Here is a 24,837-nt window from a genome sequence, read left to right on the forward strand (position 1 = left end):
AACTCCCTGACTTCTCTGCCACTTCCCTTTCCTCCTAAGCCTGGAGACCGTCTCTCTGGCTGAGCTGGAGCCCGCAGAGGTCTCATCGGAGCAGAGTGGAGCACACAGGAGCCGAGCTATCTACCTGGAGAGGGGCTTGGCCCAGCCCCTCTCCGGGAGACCTCTGGGAGGAAGTGTGCCCTCACCACCGCAGGGCACCCAGGATGCACTGGGATCCAGTAGGGCCCATCTAGGGCTCAGATGTGGTTGCTGGGACTGGAGATATGGCAACACCAAGATGACTTGGTTTGTGTGGTCGCTCAGGGAAAACAGATACAGTACATGGAGGGTGGAGAGAGAAGGTCAGGGAGGCTTTTGAGCACCCAAAACAGGGAAGGAGGTGCCTCTCCTGGGCCTTCCCCAGATAGGTCCCAGAAGGAAGAGGGTTTAAGGGGAAGAGCACAGAGCCTCTCATGGCTGCTGGCTGGCCTTTCTCGCCATCAAGCCACTCTCCTCGAGACAACTTCTCAAGGCAAAAAGTGTAGGGCTTACCCCCATGCTGGGCTCCAAAGCAACCCAAATCTGCAGCCACAGAAGCCAAGTGGGTCCTGTCCCAGGGCTGGGTGTTGGGTGTAGACTGTGGCTGGCTGCTGAGAGTGTCTCTTTTCACTTCGGCTTTTGCTGAGCTGAACTTCCCATCAGCTCAGCAGCTCACAGTGGGCATGGGTCCCAGGCCTGTTGGGGGGATGGAGTGGCCAGGCCAGGGAGGCCAAGGCTCTTTCCTGGAGCACACGGGTGCCATCTCCTCTCCAAACACGCACCCCACATGTCCTACTGAGCCTGAAGTGGGGAGCAGGCCACAGGGAGGCCTGGCAGGTGGCTCTCTGTCCAGTGCAATGAACATAGGAGTACGTATGTCTTTGCAAATTTCTCTTCCTTTTTCTTATCTGCGAACTAAACACATCTACCATCTGGTAACTGGTAGAGGTCAAATGTTGAGATAGAGGTCAACATTGCACATAAAGAGCACTATGTCATTCTGAATAAATACATTTCTTTCTTTCTTTCTTTCTTCTTCTTCTTTTTTTTCTTTTTTTTTTTTTTTCTTTTCTTGGTCCCTGTCATTCCCAGAATCAATCCAGCTGCTCACAGCCTGGGCTACTCCTGGACCCAGATATACTTACTCTGGGGCAAGAGAAGGCACACACCTGAACAGGTTGAGTGGGGGAGGGAAGAGAAGGGCCTGGTGGGAGATGGCTGCACTTGTCCAGGGGAGGGAGGAGCTGGGGCTGGTGGCAGCCCCACACCTGCCCTTGCCCTCACTGCTCTCCCTGGGGTCCTGGAATCTTGTGCCAGCAATTGGGCTGACACTCTCTTCCCATCTATTCATCTCATCAATGGCATCCAGGAGATAAAATTCCTGGAAAACACTCCCTCCCTGGCCCTCCTCTCAGGCTTTGCCCTTTCTAGGGTTTCTTTGGACCTTTCCCTCCCCCTCCCCCAATGCTAATAGAGAGGGGCCCTGGGTAAAGAGGCCAATTTATCTTCACTCCCATCTTGGATTTGTGGCCTGCAGACATGCTGGTTCTCTCTGAAGCCATGATTACCCAAATTCCAGAGGCTGTGGCTTACAGAAAACAAACTCCCATTTAAGAACCTGTTGAGGGGGCCAAGCTGAAAGCAGCAAGGGGGTAAGTAAGGGTGAGCAGTGGAGGCTCAGAATCTGTTTCCCTTGACAGCAGGTTGGAGACCAGGTCTGTGCAGACACTTGCCTGAAAAGTCCATGCTGAGCCTAAGGTGGCTCCAGAACCACAGGGAGCCTGCAGGAGCCAGGCAGTGGCAGTTGAGAGGGTCTTGTTTTTCCAGGGTCTTGCTAAGGTCAAATCTAATGCTGAATGAACTGCTCCTTCCTCATGGCAGTCCACTCAACATCTGCATCAGCCTGTAGACATCATGCAACTGAGGGTGCGACAACCCGCAGAGCCTGCATCCCCACCTGGGCAACCTCCTGGATCTTTGAGCCTTGGATTTCTCAGGGGGCAAAATGGGATGCAAACCCCGCCTCACTTCAGTTTAGTAAGAGAGAGAAATGCACATGATTGCTGCCTGAGAAACCAACAAGAGCTGTAATTGAGAATAAGGCACACATTTCAAAAATATATAATAATACTTGCCACATCTTCCTTACCCGATCATCTATTGAAGCACACTTTGCTTGTTTCCATGCCTTGGGCAACCTGAATAAAGCTGCAATGAACATTAAAGTACGTATGTCTTTGCAAATAAATGTTTTCAAATTTTCCAGGTAGATATCCAAAAGAGGAATTGCTGGGTCATGTGGCAATTCTATTCTGACTTTTTTTTTCAGGAACCTCCACAATGGAATACCACTCAGCCATAAGAAAAGATGAAATACTGCATTTGGGACAACATGGATTGAGCCTGAGAATATCATGCTAAGTGAAATAAGTCAAACAGTAAAAGTTAAGAACTATGCGATTTCACTCACAGGTGGGATATACAATGGAAAGCAACAAATGAAGAACAAGGCAAACAAAAACTCATAGAAAACAGTATGGTGGAAAGGGATGTGGGGGTAGTAAAGAGTAAAAGGGGTCAGATATGTGGTGATGGAAGATTGACTTTGGATGGTAAATGCAATGCAATATACAGATAATGTATCATAGAATTGTATGTTGGAATCTACAGTTTTATTAACCAATATCACCCCAAAACATTTCATTTAAAAAATCAAATATGGCCGAAACCGGTTTGGCTCAGTGGATAGAGCATCGTTCTGCGGACTGAAAGGTCCCAGGTTAAATTCCGGTTAAGGGCATGTACCTTGGTTGAGGGCATGTTTCCATGCCTTGGGCAACCTGAATAAAGCTGCAATGAACATAAAAGTACGTATGTCTTTGCAAATAAATGTTTTCAAATTTTCCAGGTAGATATCCAGAAGAGGAATTGCTGGGTCATGCGGCAATTCTGCGGCTTCTGCGGCTTCTTCAGCAGGTCAGTGTGGGTATAATTACTTCAGTGTGGGTATAATTACCGGTGGGGGGTGTGCAGGAGGCAGCTGGTCGATGTTTCTCTCTCATCGATGTTTCTAAGCTCTCTATCCCTCTCCCTTCCTCTCTGCAAAAAAATCAATAAAATATATTTAAAAAAATAAAATTAAAAATCAAATATGCCCAGACACCACTTATATGTGTTATAAATATATATGTGATGGGGCAAAAGTAGGTTTACAGTAGTGTATACACAAGTTTGTTCTTGCATTACTACTTATTAGCTATTATATTATTTTTCACCAACAATAGTAAACCTACTTTTGCCCTACCCTGTATAATATGTAAATGTGATACAACACACAGGCCATACCATAAGCCCCGGTCTGAGTCTAGTCTGCACTGCCAGTTCTCTTCATGAAGAAGTCCCTTCTGGCTTCGAGCCTGGGCTTCTGCATCTGAAGAGGGAGGTGAGCACCTGATCCTATGATGCTGCTGGTAGCCAGGTTGGCCTCTGCTGTGTCCTGTCTGTGCAATGACTGAACCTGTCTGGCATTTGGCCAAGCTGAATATTGTAGTGGTCACTGCTCACAGGACCCACAGGCTAGCTGTGGCTGCCTTGAGAGGCAGCCTGGTGCTTGGTTCCTGGGGAGAGGCATAATTTTAAGCTTTGATTTCCCTTCAGACTTTACTAATAAGTTCTTTGCCAGCTCTAATGGGCTTTGTCTGCTGAGGTTACATGAGGTGGCCATGCAGCTATGACTATTCGCTCTGCATGGTGGTATATCAAAGAGATGGGCCTTCGGAGAGCTCTGAGACACAACACGGCCGAGCACTGCACCAACCCATGGTGCTGCTGAACCAGGTGCAAACCAAAGCCATCCATCTGGTTGATAATGGCCTGGTGTGCAAAGACCCTCACTCCTTCCGGCCACGACAGTGCAATGTGCTTTTCTTGGCATGCTCTGGGCAGGGGTGCCTGACTCCTCCTGAGTTATGAGCCCTGGGGGTTGGGCTTCCTGCTCAAAATCTCAACTCCAGTCAACTGGTAGACAGAATTATACCCACACTGACCTGCTGAAGAAGCCGCAGAAGTAAATATTGCCGCGGGTCAGATTCCCTCCTGGAATCTCAGAAGTTTGTTGAAAGCTGCTGAGACAGGGGTAATACATCACCACCACCCGCCTCTGTTTACAGCCGGGTAATGACTTTTATGACTGCCTCTCTCCATCCTGAATATTTGTTTTATTGCCCCTGTAGGGAGATTTTTCCATTGGCAAAAATCATCCGATGGTTTCAGTCATGTTAACAACTGCTCATTAAATGCAGAGAGGTAAACAGAGAAACAAAGTCTTTTTTATTTCCTTTTTTTCTTTTTCTTTTTTGAAATTTATGAAAGAAAATCATGGGTTGGGCACTAGAGAGTAAAGAGTGCTCAGATGTTCTCCTGGCTCCAGCCTGGGAGGGCACCTCAGGAGGTTCTTCCTGCCCTTCAGAGAGGCTATACCTTCAGCGAGGACCAGGGCAAAGGTTTCGGTCTGTGTCAAGCTGGGTGAGCTGCACGTTTTGGCCCCTTAATGTTCGATTGTTCTTCCCTTGTGGTCCAGAAAATAGGAGGCACATCTTTCTGTCCCTGGTGGAAATAAGGCTCAGGGCTGGAGCATCTAGAGGTGATTGCTGTGAAGTGGTCAGAGGGAGAGCCAGGTGGATTGGTGGGTGGGTGGGAGGATGGGTGGGTGGGTGGATGGATGGATGGATGGATGGGTGGGTGGATGGATGGATGGATGGATGGGTAGATGGATAGACAGACGGTTGGATGAATGGATGGTGGTTCAATAGAAGAATGGATAAATGGATGAATGGATGAGTGAAAGGGTGGGTGAATGGATAGAAGGTTAGACTGGAGATTTATGAAGCAAGTGTAGCACCTGGTGGCACAGCCTAGGGCTCTGAAGCGCTGAGGCAAAACTTAATATGTTAGAAAGACAAAGGGAGGAGCAGCAACCAGTCAGCCTGGCTGGAACTCAAAAACGCCATCCTGGGAATCTATGAAGAGAATGGTTGCTGGAAGCTGGAAACCAATTAGGCTGCATGGGTGAGACCCAAATTCCCAGTCAGCATCCTGGATGGCATCATCTAAAAAGAAAGAAAGAGAGAGGAAAGCAGGAAGGCAGGAGAAAAGGAGGGAAGGGAGGAAGGAAGGAAGGAAGGAAAGTAGAGAGGGAGTAGAGAAGGAGAGAGGAAAGGAGAAAGGGAGGAAGGGAGGAAGGGAGGAAGGGAGGAAGGGAGGAAGGGAGGAAGGAAGGAAGAAAGGAAGGAAGAAAGGAAGGAAGGAAGAAAGGAAGGAAGGAAGGAAGGAAGGAAGGAAGGAAGGAAGGAAGGGAAAGCAAGCTTAATTTTCAAATATCTCAAACAAAAACATCTTAACATTAATTTCTTTAACCTCCCCATCTGCTTTGGAGCTTGGAGGTGGGGAAATGGGGGCCTTACAGATGCTGAGCAATGCTTCCTACCCGAGTCCACCTCCCACTTACATGCCTGGGCCAGACTGCCCGTATGACCAGTCTTCACACTTGACTCATCGTGGGGATGATGGCTTCTCCTTTCTTACGAGTAACATGTGTGCTGCCTAAAACAGAAGGCAGGAGCACCAGGGGCTGGGCTTCACATCCATGTTCCCCATCCAGAGAGACGAGGGCTGGTGCTACTTGAGGGCACCTCTTCTGGCCTCAGGCATGACCAGGGCGATCTCTGAAGATCATGGTTGGGGTTAAAATGCTGATAGCAGAGGGTGAGTAAAATGAGATCTTTCCCATGCTGCTTTGCTGCATGGTTTTCCAACATAACAGAGCTGTAACCCAGTGTAAGAAATCCCTGCTGAGCAAGTGGGCGACTCCAAAATGCCTTCCCAGACCCTTCCCACCCTCGGCCCGGTACTGAAGGCCCAGGCAGAAAGCCCGCAAAGGGGGACCACTGCGTTGGGAAGAGCATAGATTTGGAGGAGGGTTGCCAGACTCAGCAAATAAAAATCCTAGACACCTGGATAAACTTGAATTTCAGATGAACAAAGAATGATTCCTTTTAGTATAAGTATGCCCCATGCAATATTTGGAACACATTTATACTAAAATATAAAAAAGGGTCCTTTATCTGAAAGTCACATTTAACTGGGCACACTGTGTCTTATATGACAAACCCACCCTTCGGTCCTTCACCAGGAGGCGTCTGCCTCTGAGCCAGGCTGTGCTGATGCCATCCTGACTCTGTGGAAGGGCAGCTGTATGACTTGAGCTCCTCAATCTAAGGAGCAGGCTAACCCTAAGTCCACCTCTGGGTGGATGCGGGGAGAAAGGAGGCGGAAGGTGTCTAAGTCCGAGTTACTCCTGCGGAAATGCTGCCCACCCTCCCAGGGCTCACAGTTCCCATCACCGGGGTGTACTGCAGGGGCTGATGCTTGCCGCAATTCTAGAGCCTTTCATGGAGGCTCAGATGCTGGCATCAGTCTGCCCAGAGGCGGAGGAGCAGGTGAGAGGGGTGGGGTTAAGAACCACAGGGCAAACCTGGACCTGACTCACTGTTTTTGTGATGGGGTGCAGGCAGAGTGTGAAAGCTAGTGCGCGGGGGCTGGGGTCACAGCCCTGAACCCTCGGGGCCCTTGGGTCTCATCTGCCCTAGAATAGTGGTCGGCAAACTCATTAGTCAACAGAGCCAAATATCAACAGTACAACTATTGAAATTTCTTTTGAGAGCCAAATTTTTTTAAACTGAAACTTCTTCTAATGCCACTTCTTCAAAATAGACTTGCCCAGGCCATGGTATTTTGTGGAAGAGCAACACTCAAGGAGCCAAAGAGCCACATGTGGCTCGTGAGCCGCAGTTTGCCTACCACTGCCTTAGAACATTAGCCCTGGTTGTCCATGCTTTTGAAGAAGGTCCCAGAAAACACCACCCCTGTTTTCGGAATGTCAGTCAAGGCAAGGCCTTTGGGCACAGCCACCTTAGACAGATGCACTTGCAGGATGTGCCCGTTCAGCTAGGGGAGCTGTGCTCCCAGTGAGCAGGGACCAGCACAGAGCCCTGCACTCAGGATCCCCGGCTCCGCCTCCCTGGTCCTTCCCTCCGTGATGGCCTGGGGCTCGCAGACCTTGCTCCAGAGGTCCATTCGGGATTGCATGGCCAGCCCACAGCCACTGAGCCCTGGCTGGGGAACAGGACTCCAAGAAGCACCGTAGACCTCTGTCATGGGAGTGAACTGTGTCCCTGCACAAGCTCCCAAGGCCTTGCTGATGTTCCAGAATCCAAGGACGCTGGTCCCAAAGAGCTGTGCCACTGCCCCGGGAAGCTCTGCCCTGCTGGCCAGGGTCTTCCTGGGACACCTTGACTTCAAGGCTGAGATATTAGGCAAAGTAGCAAATGTGACAAATTCAGAGAAGGCAAGCTACAGTACTATGTCAATATCTTCCCATGGTGGTTCTCTGTGCCAAGGGGCTTCATACTTAGTGTATCCCATACCCACTCTGAGAGCTAGTATGCCCATCCCACAGACAGCAGCATTCAGGTTCTGAGGATTTGTCCCCTTCGTCCCGGGGCCTCCTGCTTCCCAGGCAGGACATCTACCTACTCGTGAATTCCAACGGGAGATTTTAAGGTCGGAGACAGAGGTGGGTGGGTAGGATGCAGCTCATGTAGCTGTCTCCTGCTGTGCCCCTCCGGGCCACACTCAGACCTGGGAGAAGGACTCACAGTTGGGGTGGAAGGACATGGTACCCAGGGCCGAGGCTGAGAGCTCACGAGTCCTCACACTCTTCCTAGGACCTGAGCTCTCCTTAGCGAGGTGTCTCTCGTCTCACCTGGAAGACGGGGGTGAGGAAGAAGCCATACCGCCCTCACTGTACTACTCTGAGCCCAAGCGGTTTCTTTAAAAAGGGGAAAAGCCCAGGCCAGGTGCTCATTGGGTTGGACATCGTCCCGTATACCCAAAGGTTGTGCATTAGATTCCAAGCATGGACACAGGTTTCAGGTTCGATCTCAGGTTGGGACCCATATCAGAGGGAAGCAACCATTCTCTTTCTCTCTACTTCTCGACCTCCTCTCCACCCTCCCTCCCTCTCTTTCTTTCTCTCTAGAAATCAATAAAAACATATCCTCTGTTGAGGATTTAAAAAATAAAAATATAAAAGTGAAAAAAATAAAAGGGAGGGGTAGAAAATGTCAGCTAATACAAAAACAATGTTCTTTGAGCATGATTTTCAAACTTCAGGTCTTTATTACTAATATTGTATATATCCTCAACCACCTACATTATTTCATGCTATGGCAGTTCAAATCTAGTTACTTTTAAAACTTAGATATTTTCTTAAAAAGAAATCAATCCTAAGTGTCTGCTTTAATGTGCCAGACATGTTTTTTTTCTTATTACTGTTAAAATAAATAGAAACAAACATAAATAAATACATAAATCTATATTTTTGAAAATAATGTTTTCCAAGTACTACCTAAAGTCATCTTGTTGGAACCCAATGATTAGGTGCAAACCTTCAACTGTGCACTATTTCCTCCTCAAAAGCCCACCCATCGACCCTCAGGCCATGCACTTACCTTTTAAGTCAACCGGCAGACTCCTGCCTCCCTCCCTTCTCCAGCCCACAGGACAGGTGTCCTGAGGGGCAGCTGCTCAACGCTGAGTGGGGAGATCGGGGTCTCACAGGGAGTGGGCATTGCTCCTGGCAGAGAAGGAGAAAAAGGTGAATTGAGGTCTTTCAAGCAGAGGTAGTGGGAGGCATACCCAAAGGACAGGAGAAAGGCCATGGGCACTGCCCTGCGTTTGGGAGTGCCCCTGGGGCTGAGCCCAGGTTAAAAGGCACAATCTGCTGGCGGGTGGCCCCAGAGCATTGGACTGCACAGTTTTAAATTTAAATCTCTTGCCAACTGAAAAATTGTGGAGATTTTTATCTAAAACACAGATCCTTGGCTTTCCTATTTAAGATCAGTCCCCTCTCCTCAGCTCCTGTTTCCATAGCACTTAATGACCTTTGAACTTCTATAAACTCTGCGCTTAACTGCTTAGGTTTAGTGCCACCCCCTCCCGCCCCCGCCATGTAAGCTCCTTGAGGACAGGGGTTTTGTGCTTCCTTTACTAAGATATCTCGGTATTAAAGCCATGTGTCTGGCACTAGTAGGTGCTCAGTAAGTGTTTCAGCAAATGAGCAGTGGAGGTGGTGGGCTCTGGGGTGTGGGTTCTGGGGTTTCAGGCACTGCCAGCCAGGAGGCCCTGGCTCCCCTGTCCCCCTGCCACGCAGCCTCTCCCGCACTGATTTAGGGGCAAGAAGGAAGCAAGCCTGAGGCTTTGACTTTTGATTTGGTCAGACTGGCAGGCGAGGCACCCCGCAGCTCACGCCTCTGGACTCCTGGTGTACCCCTAAATCCTGGCCTGGCGAGTTTATTGGGCAACACAAGGATGTTGGGATGAGCTTGATTCTCTAAGAACCCCGCCCCGTTCCCCCAGACGGGAGGCAGGGGGAGCGATCTAGGGGACGACGGGGAGACTTCACCACCAGAGGGCGCCGCTGCTCAATGCTGATGGCTGCAGGCCGGGCTCCCAGCTCGGAGGCGACCTGCTCCAGCTCTCCCACAAAGAGATGGAGGCGGGTTCCAGGGCGGACTTCTCCACTGGATTGTTGGTTCTTCACAGGCAGAACCCCCCTGTCCCAGGTCCAGGCCCCGTGCCCGGAGTGAATGGAGAATGAGTGCACAGCGCCTCTAATTGGGCAGGGAAGTAGTTTGGGAGAAAAAGACAAAAGACAGCCAATCCAGGACTAGAGTCCCGAAGCTGCAGGTTCCCGTTGACCCCCTGGGATGGTACCGCGCTGAGAAGAGCCCGGCCCGTGGGCATGCCCACTTCCTCCGTGGTCTCCTCCGGGACAGAGGCTGCCCCACTGCGTGCTCCTTTGGTGGACGCGGGGACAGAATCCACCCCACTATCTGGCTATGCGGGTTTCAAAGGGCAGGAGGCAAGGCCGGAGCGGCCTGTGGCACCAGGAAGGCCCCACATAGCGCTCTTCCCACCCCCACACCTCCGACCCCGTGGTGCCAGCCACACCACTGCAGCTACCTCAGTGCCCAACCAGGGGCCAGGGCACTTCCGTGCTGTTCTCCCCCCAGAAAGGCCATGCCAGCGGCATGTGAAGGGAGGGCAGAGGGGAAAGAAGAGGGTCCTGCAGGACACTCCTGGGGAGGGGGGAAGCCCTAAGAGGTACACAGTAATTCCTGGCTTCCATGTATTGCTAGAGGCCTTCTCCGTCCATTTCCCCAGCCTTCCCCCAGGGATTGTGATTGGTCCATTCTCATTGAGAAGACGGAGGCGCAAAGGGCTGAACTTTGTAAGAGCCACGGGCGATCTGGGTGGCACATGTTACCTGGAGCCCCAGTTTTACAGTCGGGGAAACTGAGGCTGGGCTTGGAACGCGAAGGCGTTGCTCAGACTGCAGAGACGGTCTCCTGCCCTCTGAGGCCGAGCTTTGGGGCCCCGCAGCGGGCCTGGCAGGCGGTCACCTCTAGGTCCTGCACCCAAACACAATGCACTCTTAGCTGCTTGCATCTGACGCAGCCTTCCCAACCGCCCTCCGCCCTCGGCTCCACCGGGTTCTCCTCCGGACCTCGCCTTTGCACTCATGTCTGCATCTGAACCCCAGGAACAACACTCAGCCCTCAGGGCGGCCTCAGCGCGGGCCCGGTCCTCCCCGCAGTCAGGTTCACAGAGGGCCCCAGACACCCGCCAAGCCTGGGCGCACGCGGCCCGGGGCACCCTGGCGCAGAGGAGAGGTGCAGGGAGGGGAGGTGGCAGGGAGGGAGGGGACAGTTGGAGCGGCTCTGCGGACCGGACGCAGGTCCGAGCCCCCAGAGGCCTCAGAGAATTGGCCCCAAGCCCGCCCCTCGCCGTGCGCCCCGCCCCGCCCGCCCCTCCAGCCTCTAAAGCGCCGGGCGCGCCTCCCGGCTCCACACTTTCACTCTCCGCCGCCGCCGCTCCTCCTCTGGCCTCGATCCCCGCAGCCACCGCAGCCACAGTCCGTGCCATGGACGCCAAGATCGTCGCCGTGCTGGCCCTGGTGCTGGCGGCGCTCTGCCTCAGCGACGGTGAGTGTGCCCGCGGGGAGGTCTGCAGGCACCTGGCTCCGGGCGCGGGGCTCGGGGCGCGGGCTCCGCGGGGCCGCTGCGCCTTCCCCGCCGCCCGGAGCGGACGCAGCTCCACGGCTCAGCCCGCGGGGCGCTTCCTCCGTGCGGAGTCGAGTCCCGCGCGCAGCTCGGCGCCGGGCCCCGCGCTCTGCCCGGGCCGCCGGGCTCGAGCTCCGCGGGCGCGGAGTGGTCCCGCCAGAGCTGGGTGAGCGCCGCGGCGCGTTTCTGCGCGGGCCCCGGGGAGGGTGGGGAGCAACACGGAGTGGGAAGCCAACGGGCCGAGGTGCCCGGCCCTGGCCCCTCCACCCCGGAGCCAGTCTTCCCGCGCCCCGCTAGATTTCCAGGGGCGGGTGGGCTCAGGGGCCGGGGGTGCGGTCGGTCGGCGGGTGTGGGTGCAGGAGAGAGCTCTTTGCAAGCCCGACTGCCATCGCTGGTGGAGGCTCTCACTCTGCAGCCGCCCCCGGAGCAGCTGTCGGATTCGCGCCACCCACCTGGCCGCGCTTCTCCGCAGCTCCAGCTCCGTGGTCCGAAGCGACGCGCCAAACCCGGGCTCGCATCCAGCCACTGCCTCCTGGTCTCCTCCCGGGGACCCTCTAGAGAGGCCCTGGGGGCTTCTCAGTCGCGTTTGCCCGTGTCCCCACAACACACCTGCAGAATGCGCCTTTGTGCAGCTGGACCGGCCGGCTCAGAGTGAGCTCTGCCGCAAAGTTCCCTCGCCAAGGCCTCAGGCCATTGTGCACCGGGTGTCCCGTTTCACCGGGAGAGCGAGAGCGCTTTTCTTCTGAAGCCTGAGAGAATCCCCCCGTCCTGTCACTGGACACCACCGCCGCTGCAAACGAAAATAAACTCCCCCAAAACAAAAACAAAGCCATGTCAGGAAGGCCTTCCTTGCTGCCTGTTCTGTTCTTGGCTGCGAAGTTTACAACAGACCCTGCGAAGGGACGCAGGACGCTCACGGGCGTGCTGTGGTGCAAAGAGGGGTGTGCAGGGCGCCCTCCGGAGCGCTCAGCGGGGTGGGGGGAGGACCCCTGTGCCCGGTGGCAGGCAGCGGTGGGGGAGCCAGCGTGGGCAAGGTGAGCGTGCATGCAACTGGACCAGGCAGCAGGGCCTGGGCTAACGGGTTCTCCGCTGACCCCTGGAAAGTGTCCTCTGAAAGGGTAGCGAGTTGCTGGTCAGAGCTGCAGAGGGACCAGATCAAAGGCCAGTTAGGAGTTTCTGGGCTGAAACTGTATCCTAGGCTGGGATCTCCTATTGACTCCCCAGGCCTGGGAGGCATTGGTTTGGGAATTAACAATTGAATGGTCTTGTGAGAGCGAGGCGCCACCACACACCTCTCTCTCCAGAGAAATGCCGCTGCCCCAGTTGCAGAAAGCACTGGAGTGCTTGAATCCATCACTGACCTGGGGGCGCAAAGCCACAGAGGCTCCTGACCCTGGGAGGGCTTGGTCGCTTGCCCCTCTTGCCAGCCAAGCCTGGGTCCTGGGCTCCAGGCGGGTCTGCTTCTCCTTGCATGCCCAGGCCAGGACGCATTTTTTTAAAAAACTCCTGGGGCCTGTGCTGAGTTTCAAACTGCACTCCGCAGAGACCCTTGTGCAGGCTCAGGCTTGGGATCCCGCCCTTCCTCCCCTGGCCGACCTCGGCTGGGAAGCTGGTGTTCTGAGTGTCCCAGCTTCCAGGGCTTACACCCAGGGCGGCCCCGTCCCCAGGCTTGCTTGGAGAGTCTGCCCAGGGCCTGTCTCTTCATTAAAGTGGAAGGTTTGTCTGGTAAGCGCTCGGACATAAAGCCGAGGTCCCAACCCTCAGGAACAGTCGGGCTAATCAGGTGTCCTCCTTGTACACGATGTCACACCCAGAAGAGCTGGGAAAGTTAGGGATAGTGACAAAAAGCTGTAGGAAAGGACACGGGTGGACGCAGCCCTGAGTTTTCTCCATAAGTGCACTTGGACTCTGTCACTTTTAAAAAATTATTGAGGCCCTGGTCAGGTAGCTCCATTGGTTGGAACCTCGTCCTGATACGCCAAGGTTACAGGTTCAATCCCAGGTCAGGGCACATATAAGAATTAACCAATGAATGCGTGAATAAGTGGAACAACAAATCCATGTTTCTCTCTCTATCTCCCTCTCTCTCCCTTCTTCTTTCTAAAATAAATAAATAATAATAATAATGAACTATTGAAATTCCCCACTTGATAGACAGGCAAGTGGGTCCTGGGAGCAGGAATAGGAATTGCTTTGAAGGAACGGATGACCCCAGAGGATGAAGGGAGGGAGAGGAGTGAATGAGAGAGCCTGTGTTTTGAGTCCAGACTAGGCCTGCTCTGCCCTGCCCTGCGTGGAGCCAGGGCACCTCCGTGGACACCCAAGGGCAGCAGCCCCACCCCCACCCACCACAGCGCTCACACCAGGCACCTCCCAGCACCCTGTTGCTCCAGGATTGAGACCTGCCCTGGCTCCCCACTGCCCCAGCTCCTGCTCAGCCCAGTAGGACCATGAGCATTCTAGGGAAAGCTGGAGGCAGGCTGCTCAGCAGGTGACCTGGTTCCTCCTTTAACCAGGCTGCCTAGCCCCGGCCTGGGCTTGCCTTCCAGGTGAGCTGGTTACCAGGCAGGGCAGGAGGGAGATGTCTGTGCGGTTGCTGAGAGCCAGGCCCCATCAGGGACTTTCTGGGTTTGGCCTGGGTCCCTGGGAAGGCTGCTCCGTGCTGTCCTGCCCCGCGGGTCCACCAAGCGCCCTGAGCCGGGCTTATTCCTTCTTCTGTTTCTCAGGATAGTGAGATTGGTTGGGGTGGGGGCCTGCTCTTCCCCATGCCATTTCTCAACTGCATGCAGCCTTTAGGGGGGAAAAAAAATGGAAGCAGCCCCTACTTTGCAAGCTTTCGTGTGGCTTCCCCAGCCCCTAGCCCCAAAGTGCACACCTTCAGAACCAACGGAGGCCCCTGGGAGCCTGCAAACAGAGCACTTAAAAACGCGTCCCGGACTGAATATTCTCAGACATGTATTTAAGCCCTGATGAAAGGATCCACAGATTCAGATGATTTGGGCTATTAAGTGGGGCTTGGATAAAATCTGCAGGAAAAGCCCTGGCAACCCCCCGCCCCCCAGGGCCCGCAATGCTAGACTTAAAGGGGAAGGGTGGGTTCCGAAGGAGCCCTTTGCTAATTTACACTAATGAGCGGCAATTATGGCATTTTGCAAATTGGTGAATTTGCAAACAAAGATGTAATCCAGCCCAGGAGGCTGTAGGGTCCTTGCCCTGAAAGCCATGTATGACTCCACCCTGACAGTCTCCATGCCTCTGGGGAGGGCTGGGAAGAGGAGGCTCTTGTCCTGTCCTCCCAGGTGGGAGCCAGGCTGGATTCCTTTGTGGCTGCTGGGCTTAAGGTAAATGAGGCGAGAAGGGGAGGGGGAAGGGATTCTGGAGGACAGTAATCCTAGGAAGTCTGTGATGCTCCTGGGATGAGGTCTGTGCCAGAGGAGGGAGGAGCCCTGGGTCTGAGTAGGGAGGACTTTCTCACTTGGCTCTGGACAGTTACTTCACCAAGAATAGCTGGGACCTCAGTGCCTCTGGCTGAAATAGTTCCCTCCTGTGATGAACATCCTTTATCTTAAGAAACCTGAGCAGGGACTGCTCATTGTCATTCTCCCACCCTCCCTCCTCCTGGGTCCATCTCTGCGCAGGTCCTCCTGGCCTCTAACCCTGGCGAAGCTGAGTCCGAGCCCACAGCGTTCGCTGTGCTGCCCCCGGAGGAGGTCTCCAGTGGCTCACCCGTCACTCTCCATCCTGCCATCCTTCCGCCATCCTTTGCGGCCGCACAGCCAGACACGCGTGCGTCTCTGAGGCCTGGCGGGCAGGTAATAACGAGCCTCCGCGTGCTTCTTTCCTCTCACAGGGAAGCCCGTCAGCCTGAGCTACAGATGCCCTTGCCGATTCTTCGAGAGCCACGTTGCAAGAGCCAACGTCAAGCATCTCAAAATCCTCAACACTCCGAACTGCGCCCTTCAGATCGTGTAAGTGTGAGCATCCTCTGGGAATGCTGCCTCTTTTGGGCACGGTGACCCCGAACGGGCGGACTCCGTGAAGCTAGAGAAATGGCACGTGCCAAGTGTCCAGCCTTGAACTTGGCATGAGTAGAGGCAGCTGTTACTACCACGAGGCCTTTGAGTGCAGCACCAAGCAGGAGTTTCCAAAGCCGTCCTTCCTTGCCCTCTGTGCCCACAGGGGCCCTTGCCTCTCCTTTCTAAGCCTCTTCCCTCCGGCACAGGAAGTGGCCGTGCCTCTGGACTAGAGAAACGCTGGCCTCCCCAAAGTTTATGCTCGCGTTCAGGTCTGGCAGACACAGCATTAGCCCACAGTGGCACCCAGATCTGAACCCCCATCCACTCTGCCCTAGGCTTACTTTTACTCCTGTCTTCCTTGTACCGTCAAGATGGTTCACCGAAACAAAAACCTGCCGTTCTCTCCAGTGTCCCTCACACGCTCCCGTACCTTGCAGATAGAGGCCTACTTCTGTGCCCCTCCATCTGGCCACAGGCTTCCTGCGTGCCCTGGCTCTTGGCCTTCCTCCTCAGGCTCTGTGTTCCGTTTCCCTCAAACCCCAGCCAGTGATTCCTGTGGGGAATCTGCTGGCTCAGGGGGGGTCCCACGTGTGTCTGAGTGAGATGCACAGGTGCACACCCCCCTCTCCTGTCTCCGCAGGGCCAAGCTGAAGAACAACAACAGACAAGTGTGCATTGACCCCAGGCTGAAGTGGATTCAGGAATACCTGGAGAAAGCTTTAAACAAGTAAGCCCAACAGCCAGAAAGGACTTTCCACTAGAGCCACTGGAGGAAAGCTAAAACTGTGCGAAAGTCCTGAGCGGGCAAAGGTGTGGGAGGAAGGCCTGCTTGGCGAGGGCCAGGCGGGAGGTTTGCCCGGCATGTAGACGCCTGCATTTATAGCCTATGGTACGATATCACAGCTTATAGTCATGCACCCGGACCCTTGCACATCGGCTGTTTTACAGCCGGGGATTTTCCGAGAGATTGTATTATCGCCACAGCATTTCCCACCAGTCACTTCCCCTGTGATCATCACCATCATATCATCATTCTCATTATCCCTTTTAAAGTCAGCGATTACCTAATATCTGTGTTTGGTTTGCTTTGGATTTTTCCTCTTCTCCCCTGGGGAGTCTGGGCACAGTCAGGTGGTGGCCAAGCATGGAGCTCAGAAAAGTAGTGGCCTTCCTCCAAAAGCGGAGGCATGGAGGGAGATGGGGGGCTCTGGGGGGGTGCACCCAATCTGGAATGGGGGCCCAGGGCAGCCACAGACACTGACCGTCCTAGACAGCGGCCAGCACCTCCTCTTTCAAGTGCAGTGCATGGGCCCCTGGGCTCCACACAGAGGCCATCACTGGGGACTGTGCTCAGAGACCCCCTCCTGCCATCCCCGCCTCTCTCTCCCGCCACAGCATGCTTTCCCCTCGCTCCGCTCACATTTCCCTCCTTTCGCTCCGGGAGGAGGGTGACCTGGGGCTGCAGCCCTCGCGCCCTCCTCCCCGAGCCCTCCCTCCTGCTCAGGCCCTCTGTGAGAATCTGCTCCAGCCGCCCCCAAAGCGGGGCTGGCCTCCCAGGGCGTGGGACCCCAGGTCCCCCCTTCCCATGGGAGACACGTCTCTGCAATCTCCAATGCAGTTCCAATCGGAGAGCTCTCTTGGAGGAGCCTGGTTTCCGTGATCGCCTCTGAGGCATGTGTCCTCCGAGGCGCTCCAATTGCTAAGTTTTCTGAAACCCGAGGTGAAAATTAAGTGACTGAGTGAGCCTCTTCCTGAGGCCACGGCAGCTCAATCAGAAATGCTGGCAAAGTGACATGTCCCCCCATGAATGTGATCCACAGACGGGCCTGGCGGTGTTTGTAACGTTTTGCAAGGCATTTTTTTTATATATATATTTTTGTGCACACTTTTTTAAACATTTCTTTATAAGACAAATGTATTTCAGAATATATTTATACTCAAACAATTCCTACGTTTGAAGTGGAGCCATAGAATGTCAGTAGATACGTTTCTCTATTATCTTAAACTACTGGCAGTTTGTAAAGAGACACGTAGCAATGTGATGGAAGCTTTTTAATGTTGGTCACGGTGTATTTTTCCACTTGTACTAAGATTGTATCGAATGTGACATTATATGCACTAGCAATAAAATGCCAATTGTTTAATGGTACAAGCATCCTACTGTATGTGGGAGTTTATTGTCCGGAGGTAAACTATTAGCTGTCAGACATGGAGTTCTTAGACGTCTCCCGCCTTCGTGATGCCACACCGGCCGCGGGTCAGGTGCCTTGGGTCCGTCCTGCGAGGTCCCGGGTGAGGACCAGCACACGGGCCTCGCTCAGGAGCACATGAGACCTGCGACTCACGTTTTTGCGTTTTTTATTTGTTTTTTTGTTTTGTTTTGTTTTTGTTTTTAATCCAATGGAAGCAGCGGTGCTAGTTTTCTGGAGAATAATATTTGACTCACTAATTCCTCTTCCCCCTCCTTCTCCTCGGTTCTCCTAACATCCCCACGTAATCTCTAGAGACTCAACCCTTATAATATCCAGCTCTCACATTTTCCCATGTAAAATGCCCATCCTTCCAGCCCATGGTTAATACCAAGCTTTCCCAGGAACAGGTGGCCGTATCCCATAAATCATTAAATACCATTCAGCTTGAATCATTTTAATGTGACAGCCATGAGCCAGTTGCTCTAATAAGATTCCGCTAACCAGCTCTCTCCCTCATCCTTCTGACCAATCTTAGCCATGCCCAGGGGTCTCCACAGGCGTCCGGGAAGGAGAAGGTGGACCATGCCGCCTTCTCCCCTCCCAGGGGGCCTGCTGAGCCCTGGCTCCCGCCTCTGGTGTGCAATGCAGAGGTTTTTAAGTTAAACGGAGAGCTCAGCTCTGCACAAGGAAGGAAGGAGGCCTGGGGAAGCAGGTGCGGGGAGACAGGAGATGCAGCCCAGCCTGGCCCTGGTTAGTCTTCACACCCTGTTAGGTGTGAACTCCTTCCACACTGCCAGCCGCAGGCAACAGGCAACTGCGAGGAAAGCCAGGGCCGCGCTGGCAATCTGGCGATGGCTGTACTGAGTTCGCAGGTGTGGGGGAGCCTCGCAGCTTTATGAATCACAGCAAATGCCCACTTTACTTCCCTGAGGTGGACAGGGCTGCCCAGGGGCCTCCAGGCCTGAGGACTGAGCGGCACCAGTCCAGGGGCCAGTGTGAAGTGCTGTGCAGAGTGAGGCAGACTCTTGTTTATTTCCTCGTCATTAATGGTTCTACTAATTTTATCGAAGGGGGCGCAGAGAAGAAAAAGTGGGGAAAAAAGAAAAGATAGGAAAAAAGAAGCGACAGAAGAAGAGAAAGGCTGCTCAGAGGAGGAAACACTAGTCTCTGCACCGGAGCCGGATCGCAGTGCGCGCTGTGCCTCCCTCCCGGCGCTTTGTAAATGGCTCTCCCCCCTCCGAGCAGACCCTGCCCCCCCCCCCGGGCTCGCACTCCGAGGGGAGCCGTGCTCCGCCGCCGCCGCTGTGGCCACGCTGGCCCTGCCTTTTGTGCTTACTGAGACCGCCCTGGTCTGCTAAATTTTGAAGACAGTAGTCGTGCAGAGACTGAGGTCGGGGTCCGGGGCTTGGGGACCGTGCTCAGGACTCTCTCTAGAGTGGCCTGGATCTCCATCATCCTCCGGCTTCCTGAGCCTCCCGCCTGCCCTTCACTCCCTCCCTTAGAAGGCCCTGAGCACTCCAGGCTCAGCACACCTACAGGCTGCTCCAGTGCGCCTGCTGGCCACCATCCATCGCAGTCTGCTCGCCCGCGCAGGCCTGGCCTGTGCCCTCTCCTTGCTGCCATAGGTGCTGCCCAGCCAGGCCTTCTCGGGGCAGAGCCGGCCTGGCCCTTCCATTCGAGGTGATAGCGGATTCTTTTGCCCGTGCCCCTGGCCTGGCCCTCACCCCTGCCCCCGGTGGATGTCCCCAGCCCCTCCCCAGCCGGGGGCGGTGTGAGGCCGCCCCTCCAGCTCAGGGGGTCTCTGTATGAGGTGCTTCTCGGTGCGCCGGGTATTTATTTGTAGATTCCTTCCTCACACGGGTCCGCGGCGCGGGGGCAGCTCTGGGGCTCCCGGCTCCGCTCCCCCTCCTCCGGTCTGGAAGAGTCTCCGTGACCTGAGGTTAGGTTGCAGGACACAGCTGCCTCAGTCCTCACTCCTGGGAAATATCTGCTTAAAGAGACAAGGTTTAAATTCTAGAGCTTCGCTCACTGCCCTCCCTACAGAATTATGTCTGAGATTTCTTGCCAAGCCTCTCTAACTTGGACGGAAGGGGGAGGGCGTTCAGGGGGAGATGTCAGTACTGCTTTGACAAAGGATGCCTTCCCTATGTACCCTTCTCCCTCTCCCAGAACACACCCCGCCCCACACCCCAGCCCCGTCACAGTGTACCATGGATCCAGACAGACGCAGGGGAGGGAGGGCATAGCCCATGGACCTCGGGAGAAGAGAGCTCAAGGCGGCTGTGTGTCAGCCTCCCCTGGTCCCAGGCTGCGCCCCCTGCTGCTCATAGGTGCCCCTGGTGGTCACAGCTTCCTTTTGCCACTGGAGGGGTTTCATTGCCATCCCTTTTAGCTGGCGAAGGCTCCCAGCCCCTCCCCTATGGCCAGCACTGGGGTGGTGGCCTGGGCCTGGATGTGCGAGGGCTGATCCTGCAACATCCACTCCCCTCCTGCCTCTAGAGGCATCTGGATGTTCCCTGGATGGCCCAGGGCCGCGGTTTCTCCTGCAGAAGGTCAGGGGCTGGCTGGGCTCTTCCTAATTTGCACATGCACCAGCCAGACCGAACAGCAGGCCTGTGCCTCGTGCTGTCCTGCGCTCTTTACACGGGGGAGCAGCCACCTCTGCCTGGAGGGGGCGACAGGTCCTCCCTGAGACAGGAATAGCTGCCCTTCAGCAGCAGGTCAAGCTGTGGCCAGCCTGAGGTGACAGACCAGTGCCCAGGAGGACAGTGCCCCTCCTGTCTTGGGCAGTGGGGGCTGTGGGGACTGAGAGAGCTGGCCCCGTGTTAGGACCTGCAGGCCAGCATCGTCTGGCCATTACACGACCCCACTGTCCCTGGGCTTCACTGACCAACAAGCAGGCTTAGCCCGGCCCCGCGGAAGGGTCCTGGGCGGCTGGGGAAGAGCCGAAGAGCCGGGCCTCCATGCTGAGCCGGGCTGGCACTGGGCAGTGCCCACGTGTCTGCCCCAGGTGAGTGGTGCGTGAGGTCCTCAGTGGGCGAAGGCAGGTGCCTGCCCTGACCTGTGGCCTCCGCGCCAGCCTGGCTCTGTGCTCTTGTTCATCTGCCACCATCATGCTTCTGCCCGTCTGTCCTCTCCACCTCCCGCCTCCCCGCCACCCTGTGCTTCGCCGCGGCTATGCTGTCGCACCGCCCTCCCCTCCCCGGGGCCTCGGAGGGAGGTCAGGAGCCCCCACCGTGGTGAGCTCAGCGGGAACCTGCCTTAATGGTGTCTCCTCTCTTCTTGTTAACAGGAGGCCCAAGATGTGAGAGGTGCGGGCTGGGTCAGCGCCCAGGAGGCCTCCGGGGGGAGGCGGGCGAAGCCAGTGCTAGGAAGGCCCGGGGTCTCCTGGCGCGGCCGGGCGGGGTCCAGTGCGCTCCCAGGGCTGGTTTTGCACAATTTACCTTACTCTCACCATTTGATTATGTAGCAAAATATATTCGGATTTTTTTTTTCCATTTAGCTCAATTATCCAATGTCACTGGTGACAAATAGGAACTTAGACAGAAGCCATTATTTTATGTGCATTATTCTATCTGTACCGTGGAGCCCGGTCTGACTGGGGTCCCTGAGAGCTGTATGGCTCTGAGCCGCACAGGCTGGGACCCTGGGTGGAGGGGCAGAGCCACCAGGAGGGTCAGGACCCATCTGCACAGGCAAACCCCAGTGTAGGCAGTCACCAGGGGTGGGAGACAGTCCCAGAGGGCCAGGCAGGGCTCCCGGCGGCAGCAGGAGGGAGGCCAGGGCCAGGCGGGGCCTCATCCGCGCTCTCCTCTCCATCTCATCACGCTCCTCGCATCATCCTCTCTCTCATCCATCACCATGTGCATCTGAGACTGTCGTGACCTGGGAAGGACTCTCAAGACAAAAGCTTTGTGTAAACTGGGCATCAAGAAGCAAACCCAAGTGCGTTCTGTTACCACATCCTGGAGACGCTGTGCGCATCCGTGTCTACTTTGCCATGTTGTCCGTCGTCCGATCCTGTTTTCTTGTTCAAAGCCATGTCCTCGTGCTGCCTTGTCAGCTCCCCATGTGCAGAGGCCGAGGGAAGGGAGCTGCCCAGGGCTCCCCAGCCCCTGGTCAGGGCTGCCATCATGTGGGTGGGGTGGCCTTGTTTTCCCCGCTGAGCACAAAGCCGTGGAGGATGGACGGAGCCAAGGGAACCCAGTGAGCCGCAGTACTGACGCCCAAGCAGCAGACCCTCCCCGTTTCTGAAGGTGGGATAGCTCAGAGCTACAGGCATTATTTTGAGAATCACAGAAATAACAAGACAAGATTCTTATCTTGGCTTTGAAATCACAGTCCATAAAACACTTCATCCTGGGTATTTTTTTCCTGATTAAAGCTGACCTCAGCACTTCTTTATGGGGCAGCCCCTCGTGCCTTCCCTGTCCGTGGCCCGGGCTCCGCTGCTGCGGCTGTTACCTTTGCATCCATCCGGGAGCCCACCCCGGCCTCCCTCTTGAACGGGACGTGCGGGAAGTTGGCTAGGAGCCCTCTGTTTGACATGTTTCCCTGTTCTGAGGGCGTTTTGTGGAGTTACCTTAAACAATTGAAAGTTTCACTTTTTAAGAAGAGAGGCACTGAGGGGGTTTTGCTTGTTTTGATTTTAGTTGGTCTCGCTAATATGTCTCCCCTTTGATTGAGGATCCAGTCAAGTTTTTAAAATTAAGAAAGTAGGAAAAAAGAAGGCAAAACAAGGGGTTGTATCGATTGACAGGCCACTGCGAACTGCAGCAGAAAGGACATGACAGGGCGATGACTTTGAACTGTAGGTGTTTGTAGATGTAATGACCTTTGGGTTATCAGTAGCAGGTGTTAGGCATGCCCATAAGTAGTTCTTAAAGGTGACTCTTCATGATGCAAAGCCATTCTACCAACCATACAAGTACTCACCTCCTCCAAGCGGCTGCCTTCTATGGGAACAGAGTGTGGGGCCTTTATTAGTTATAAAGGGACTGGTTTCTGAACCCTCTTTTAAAATTAACCTGTTGCTACAGAGCTCCTGAATCACACATGAAATTATTGAATTTTCAGCAGGAGGCTCATTTTCTAGGTATTTAAAAATAGTTCCCAGATATTTAAAAATCTCATGGAAAATTTGGAAGCATCTTCCTCTGGAATCCCTGAGCCAGAGCCACTAAACCCAGACATCGGGGAAAATATGCCACTAAATCTCAACTATAGTTAAATATAGTCATTTCTGTGTCTCCTGACAGGAGGGGAAATAGGTGAGAGTAGGAACTGCAGGAGAAATTATTTGTGTAATAATTTCTGTCCCTGCCATCTGCTCCTGAAAGGAGACTCCCAGCTGAAGCACAGATGGTTCCAACAGTCCCTTTGCAAAGGAAAGGCTCGCCCTCTGGCTTCCAAAACTCAAGTCAACTGCATCAGGCGATCAGGGTCACCCAGCTGCTCCTCCGGGCCCAGGCTGCTGCTCCCTGACCTTCCCTTGGGCTCAGCGTGACCTCCAGGCAGCCCTTCCCCCCAGCCTCTGCATCCCGTGGCCTGAGCTCCGGGGACGGGCTCCCCTGTGTGCTGTGTGCTGGAACCTGAATCTGTCCTGTGTTTGTACTGTTGTTTGTACTGTTCTCTGTCCTGCTCTGGCCAGGTGCTGAGAACCCAGCGAGGGAGGAGGCCCAGAAGGGCCCTCTGCCTGTGTGAGCAGGGGGCCTGTGTAGCAAGGGCTGCTGGGCCCCTGTGAGTGCAGAGAGGGGTTCGATCGCACCTTCCTTTTCTGAATGCTGCCTGGTGCGGCCAACGGGCTCCCTCACCAGGACTTCATCGCCCTTCTCAGGGATGTGCCCTTCCGCAGCTGGATGAGAATTATGGGGTCCTGGCCCCTCTGCACATCTTCTCTGGCCCTCGTCTGAGGGAACCCGCCCCCGGAACCACCCATGTCCTCTCAGCAGACCCCTGAAAAACCCCACAGGGAAGCCCTTCGTCCCCAACCTCGCTGGACTCTCAGCCCCTGGGCAGGGATGGGTTCAGTGTCCAATGTGGTAAATACTGTATCTTGTTTTGTTGAAATTGCATCTCCCAGATAATGTGAAAATGGTCCAGAAGAAGGCAGCTTCCTGTATGCAGTGTGCTTTCCTAATAAGTAACAATTCCTTCTGAGAAACAATGTCTACTTTCATATCCATGAAAAGATGTACTGTATATGCACTTATAATTGTTCTAATAAAGACACGTACTCAAATGCAGCAGCCCCACCGGCTTGAGAATTAGTGTTAGCGTTTGGAGTGTTCCGGACTTGCTTTTTCTCCCTCAGGCCCCAGGGTGTGTAATTCTAGCCGCTTTGGTGAGTGGAAAACAGGCCATTGTAATGCTAAGCATGAGCCTGAGCTCTGGGGCTCACCTGCCCTCCTAGTCCACTGACCCTGAGCTGGGAAAGCTGCACCCTTTCCCCGTGTCCTTGGCTTTGCTGGAAGTCCTTCTTAAGGACAAGACAGCCCTCTGCTCCAGGAGGGACGGCTTTGGGAGGGGGCCCAGGTGGCTGCTGATGGCTGTGGGAAGGAGACCTCCACCCTGGGCTTGTCAGGTTTTGGTGGAGACAGACAGAGGCCCGTCCCTCAGGGCCCCACTCCGGAGCCTCTCTCTGCCCGCACAGGGGCCTCTGAAAGCCAGGACTGATGCTCTCCAGTGCTACCCAGCACCGTCCCGAACCCTGCGCAGGGCTGAGCCTGACCGACAGGGCTCTGTCCTCATGGAGGTCAGCCCTTCCTCCCTTCCTACCGCATTCTCTCTGGCCCACATCAGCCATGCTGAAAGGGGAGGCCCACACACACATGTCTGAGCCCACGTCCTTCTGTCCTCCATTCTCTTGTCCCAGGCTCAACGGGACGGCAGCACCACTGAGCCCAGATCCTCCCTCCTACGTACAGGGCAACCACAGCCAGATGGACTGACTGGGGGAGGAGAAGAGGGGGAGAGGAGACCACAGTGAGCCACATCCTGGTCCTGAGACAAGTGTGGCTGTGAAGGCCAGTAGGCCAGGGCTGGAGTCCTGCTCTCTGCTCACTTGGGATTTGAGACACGCCCCTTGCCTTTCCAACTTCGGCCTAAGCTTAGTAGCACCAGGAGACATGAGGGTTAGGCTGGACAGTGTGTATGGCAGCCATCCCCCAGCTCTCAGCCTGCTGTCCCCCAGGGTTCACCACGCTGGAGTCAGCCCACACCTGCCTCTACTTCCCCTGCAGCAAAGCTCAGATACCAACTATGAGCGATTCAACGTGAGCTTCTCACACTCAGCGGACAGTGGGGAGTAGCCTCTTGGTTGGGGTTTGTAGGTTCCTGAGAGCCTGTACCGTGCTGATCCACACACTCTACCCCTGTTCTAACTCTAGGAATGAGCGACCTCTGGGTTAATTTTTCAGAATGATGCCA

The 24,837-nt window shown here is 54.7% G+C and overlaps 1 protein-coding gene across 2 annotated transcripts; it reads left to right on the forward strand.

Annotated features, from left to right (window-relative positions):
* Positions 1-10,803: 10,803 nt before the first annotated feature.
* On the forward strand, positions 10,804-23,654 carry CXCL12 (C-X-C motif chemokine ligand 12). 2 transcript variants are annotated; one of them, XM_084904801.1, is made up of 4 exons: positions 10,804-11,123; positions 15,052-15,169; positions 15,858-15,944; positions 20,702-23,654. In XM_084904801.1, the coding sequence occupies exons 1-4, from the start codon at positions 11,063-11,065 to the stop codon at positions 20,715-20,717; spliced, it is 282 nt and encodes a 93-aa protein (XP_084760927.1). In that variant the 5' UTR covers positions 10,804-11,062; the 3' UTR covers positions 20,718-23,654. The 2 variants fall into 2 exon arrangements, with proteins under 2 accessions (XP_084760927.1, XP_084760926.1); XM_084904800.1 differs by lacking the exon at positions 20,702-23,654 and adding an exon at positions 18,480-20,693 and having other exon boundaries at positions 10,962-11,123.
* The last annotated feature ends 1,183 nt before the right edge of the window (positions 23,655-24,837 follow it).

This window comes from Pipistrellus hanaki (assembly GCF_964339955.1).
Source record: "Pipistrellus hanaki genome assembly, chromosome: 14".
Lineage (NCBI taxonomy): Eukaryota > Metazoa > Chordata > Mammalia > Chiroptera > Vespertilionidae > Pipistrellus > Pipistrellus hanaki.